At 41.0% G+C, this 5,116-nt stretch overlaps 1 protein-coding gene across 1 annotated transcript; it reads left to right on the forward strand.

The window, feature by feature from the left end:
- Window positions 1–322: 322 nt before the first annotated feature.
- LOC123397216 (G-type lectin S-receptor-like serine/threonine-protein kinase At2g19130) lies at window positions 323–2,857 on the forward strand. Its single transcript, XM_045091852.1, has one exon. It carries the CDS (start codon window positions 323–325, stop codon window positions 2,855–2,857), a length of 2,535 nt encoding a protein of 844 aa, XP_044947787.1.
- Window positions 2,858–5,116: the final 2,259 nt, after the last annotated feature.

Genomic DNA, 5,116 nt, shown 5'->3' on the forward strand with positions numbered 1-5,116 from the left:
TCCATGGCAGCCGTACTTTGAAGGTCTAGAAGCAAGAGTTGACTGCGTAAAACAGAAGGACTTGGTATAGCAAAGAGTATAGATGAGCTGATTGTATATGTTAACCGAAACCGAGTGGTGACCTTCCTGACTCCTGACAGCTCACTCATCTCAGCCTTGTAAGAACGTACGTACACCCGTTAGTTGGTAGGATGGTGATGCATTTTCCTTCCCTACTATATATACACATACTCTTCTTCCTCCTCCGAATAGCAGAGCGCAACATCCATCCATCCACCTAGACTTCTTCTCTTCTCCAACAGCTAACCTCACGCCGATCTCCATGCCTCATTTGCTCTACATATTACTCGGGCTTCTCTTCATGTCACACACAGTTCCTTGGTGCTCTTCTGCAAGGGACACTCTCATGGCAGGCCAAGCTCTAGCTGACGCCGGTGGCAGCAAGCTCGTCTCAAGAAACGGCAAGTTCGCGTTGGGCTTCTTCCAGCCAGCTAACACTGCATGCACCATCAGCGGTAGTAAGTTCCACCACAACACCAGCTCCAGTTGGTACCTTGGCATATGGTTCAATAAAATCCCAGTTTTTACTACTGTGTGGGTAGCTAATAGAGAGCAGCCCATCACCCATCCCCAACTCAACTCAACGCAGCTCAAGATCTCAAGTGATGGAAATATTGTCATTGTAGTAAATCATTCTGATGCCGGCAAGGAATCCGTTGTTTGGTCCACTCACATTGTCAATATGACACAAACCAACAACGAAAACTGTAGTTCCATTGTTCTCTTGAACAGCGGAAACCTTGCCCTACTCACAAATAGCCAAGAGATGTTGTGGCAGAGTTTCGACTACCCAACAGATGTTTTGCTTCCCGGCGCCAAGTTTGGTCGGAACAAGGTCACTGGCTTGAGTCGTTCAATCATTTCGAAGAAGAGCCTCACTGACCCAAGTCTCGGCTCATATAGTGTTGAACTAGAAGGCACCAGCGGGGTCGTCCTCAAGCGCCGCAACAACCCCTCCGTAGTGTATTGGCAGTATGCATCATCTAAGCAATCATCATTGATACTCAAGTCACTGGTAGATTTGGAACCTCTCGGGAAACGATTGATTAACCCAACATATGTTAATAACAACCAAGAGGAGTACTACATGTACACTTGTTTGGATGATTCATCTTCCACATATGTGTCACTAGACATCTCTGGTCAGATAAAACTGAACTATTGGTTGCAAGTCAAACAGTCTTGGGAAACCATACAAGCTCAACCTGACGATCCATGCACTACTCCTGCCACATGCGGACCTTTCACAGTCTGCAACAACAATGCATATCGATTATGTGATTGTATGGAGGGCTTCTCTAAGAAGTCACCGCTGGACTGGGAGTCTAATGATCGAACAGAAGGATGCATCAGAAATACACCACTACATTGCAGTACTAGTGACAAAAACATAACAAGTTCAACTGACGTGTTTCATCGCATTGCTCAAGTCAAATTGCCCTACAATCCCCAAATAATAGTCGTTTCTAGCAACCAAAGAAACTGCAAAGAAGCTTGCCTTAGTTCATGCTCCTGCACTGCTTATTCCTTTACCAATCAAGTATGCTCTATTTGGAACGGAGAATTGCTTAGTGTAAATCTGAATTATGGCACTGGTAATAGAGTTGAAGATGTTCTTTACCTTCGCCTTGCCGCAAATGATTTTCTACTAAGTTCGAGAGAAAATAAAACAAAACCAAACATTGGAGTCATTACTGCTGCAAGCGTTATTGGTTTTGGATTACTAATGCTCATAGTTTTGTTACTGATTTGGAGGAACAGATTCAAGCGGTTTTGTTTGCCTTTATATGACAATCAAGGCAGTTGTGGAGGGATTATGGTCTTTAGATACACTGATTTAGTCCATGCTACTAGAAACTTCTCAGAAAAGCTAGGAGGTGGTGGTTTTGGTTCTGTATACAAGGGAGTACTAAGTGACATGACTAGCATAGCAGTGAAAAGGCTTGATAATGCCTATCAAGGAGAGAAGCAATTTAGAGCAGAGGTGAGCTCAGTTGGCCTGATCCAACATATCAACATAGTCAAATTGATTGGTTTTTGCAGCGAAGGTGATAAAAGGCTACTTGTGTATGAACACATGTTAAACGGATCTCTTGATGGTCATCTATTTAAGAAGGACACTGCTAATGTTGTTGTCCTAAGTTGGAACACCAGATATCAAATAACCCTTGGAGTTGCAAGAGGATTGTCCTACTTGCATCATAATTGTCATGAATGCATCATACATTGTGATATTAAGCCAGAGAATATACTTGTAGATGCATCATTTGTTCCCAAAGTTGCAGATTTTGGGTTGGCAACATTAGTGGGAAGGGATTTTAGTCGAATCCTAACCACATTAAGAGGAACTGTAGGTTATATTGCCCCAGAGTGGCTTAGCGGAGTTGCTATTACATCGAAAATTGATGTTTATAGCTTTGGTGTGGTACTTCTGGAAATTTTATCTGGAAGTAGGAATTCACCAGAAACATACAACACTAGCAAGAGCTACTATATCAGATATTTTCCAATTCAAGCCATCAACAAGCTTCAGGGTGGTGACGTGCGAAGTTTGGTGGATCCGCAATTACATGGTGACTTCAACTTGGAAGAGGCTGAACGGATTTGCAAAGTTGCATTTTGGTGCATCCAAGATAATGAGTTTGCTCGTCCAACAATGGGTGAAGTGGTCAAGATTCTCGAAGGTCTGCGGGAGATTGATATGCCCCCGATGCCAAGACAACTTGCTGCTATGAAGGAACACTATGATACAACCTCTTCAATGTACATAGTAAACATGCATAGTCGATGTGACTAATATTTTTGCAACAAATTTTAAAGTTGTAATGTGGGGAGGAGGAATCAATAGAATCCAAGATTGTAGTATCTGAATTGGCTCTTACTAGAAGGGTTGGACGCGCTTTGCTGCGTTGTTGATGATTTTGGATTTTCATAATTTTTGTACTCAATATATCTCATAATATAAGGTGTATTAGTGTTTTGAAAAGTTAAACCTTTTTGAATTTGGCCACATTTTTGTAGAATATATCGGTATCCATATTATCGGATTCTTAGATTCATCATAAAATGAATTTTCATATTTTATTGTTTAGTATTGTGGATGTCGATATTTTTGCGTCTGAACTTGATCAAAGTTTTAAAAGTTGACTTTTCAATAACTAATACACATTAGGTTTTAGAACGGAGTGAGTATTAGTCTTGGTTAGTGGAAAAGATGATAAATTGTCTTTTCTTTTTTATTGAGTGAGAGATTGTTGACCCGGTCAAAATCGATGACCCAATTCCAAATTGGAGACCTCGATCGAATGAGAGGCCTCTAGTTCTAAAGAGTTTAGTGATATAGTATATTTGATACCAATTTTTTTTATGCAGGTATTGTTGCAAAAATATGCCATGACTAAAAATACGTGTATGGTATGTTGAGATGACAAATATATACACCATGTACCGATTTTTTTTTAAAGTATGTATTTTTGCAAAAGTATGCCCTGATTAGAAATATGTGTATGGTATGTTGAGATGACAAATATATACACTATGTACACAATATGAGTATTTTCACTCTCATTAACTCACCTGCATAGTCCTCGGGAAAGGTAGTGGATGGATGTAATAGCATCCATTGGGGCGCCATTCGAAAATGTTAATGTCTATTTATGTCATTACACATTTTTCATCCTCTAGTAAACAACAAGGATTGGAGTTTCAGCTATTCTCCTTCCATCAGCCAGCAACGAAGACCGAAGATGGACTTCGAAAGGCTTGGGTGACGTTGAGAGATGGGGTGCCTTTAGGTGGTCGTATCTTCGACCTAAGCCACTAGTGTCGAACACTTCTGTCAAAGCGAGGGGAGTCTCGAAGCGACCTTATCTTTTATCTGAGTCAGTCGAGATGGTCCATTTGTAGTAGTCGAGATGGTCCATTTGTTGCCTTGCTAAACATAGGATTAACTCGTGTTGTGAAGAGGCAAGAGAATCCAACTAAAAACATAAATGTTTCAAATTTGTCTTGTTGTACGGCGGCCTTCATGTAAGACCCACATACAAATACTCTCTAAGTTTACTTCATGAGTACTAATGATGATATACCCCCTACTCTCAAATTATTTCCACAACAACCATGATAGCTAAAATATTGCTTTCTAGAAAAGCAACAAAGAATATCACTATCTGATTGCAATAAACAACATTGGGCTCTGTGAAGCTAATAAAACAGGAGAGATCAATGAAAGGATAAAGCTTACATTTTCCAAAATGAAAATAATAGATAATTCACATCCCGTGTGATAAATAGAACTGGAGATTATCGGACTGAAAATTATTCATGTTCAGGGAGATGGCTGGCGGTGTTAGGGCCTAGCGGTGCATCCTCGTACCGAAAGCCTAACGGAGTAGGTCGGCCCATGGCCCCCTAAGTCGGTTTATGCCCTAGGTTCATATCACATCCAATGGTCCCTATAGAAAGAAGGGACCATGTGACTTGGACTACAAGACAAGGAGGCCGACGTCGAGGAGGAGGACTCCATTATCTTAACCTGCTAGGAGTTTGTAAACCCTAGACCCAGGTGTCCTTTATAAGCCGGTGGAGGGCTAGTTGGTAGATAGAGAACCTAAATATTATTCTCAATCCCTCTATCACCATTGTACACCCATATACATCAATAAATACAAATGAGTAGGAAGTAGGATTTTAACTCCATCATGAGGGACTGGACCTAAATGTCTCATGTTTCCCCTATATATAACCTACTTATCTAGCCAATACACCCTATCGAGGGATCTACCAGAAATCACTTCGACAATGACGAGGTTCCTAGATTAGTCGATGTCATTGTTCATCAACGCATTCTTAGGATTCACATGAGTTTCAAGTATCATACAATGCATACCTGCATCAGTCGCAAATTGCAATGCAACGCCCTGAGACAAGATTCATATTTTGCTTGAAGAGCGTCTTACATGATGGTGAACCCCCCCCCCCCATTCTCGTGCACTACTCATTCTAGATGCACAAGCCCAAACTTTGTTTCATTCTAAAAAACCATGTGGATTGATCT

This window comes from Hordeum vulgare, chromosome 5H (assembly GCF_904849725.1).
Source record: "Hordeum vulgare subsp. vulgare chromosome 5H, MorexV3_pseudomolecules_assembly, whole genome shotgun sequence".
In the NCBI taxonomy this organism is placed as follows: domain Eukaryota; kingdom Viridiplantae; phylum Streptophyta; class Magnoliopsida; order Poales; family Poaceae; genus Hordeum; species Hordeum vulgare.

Bases quoted from the DNA above. Each gene is read 5' to 3' on its own strand.
- LOC123397216 (XM_045091852.1), top strand. From the start codon at position 323: ATGCCTCATTTGCTCTACATATTACTCGGGCTTCTCTTCATGTCACAC.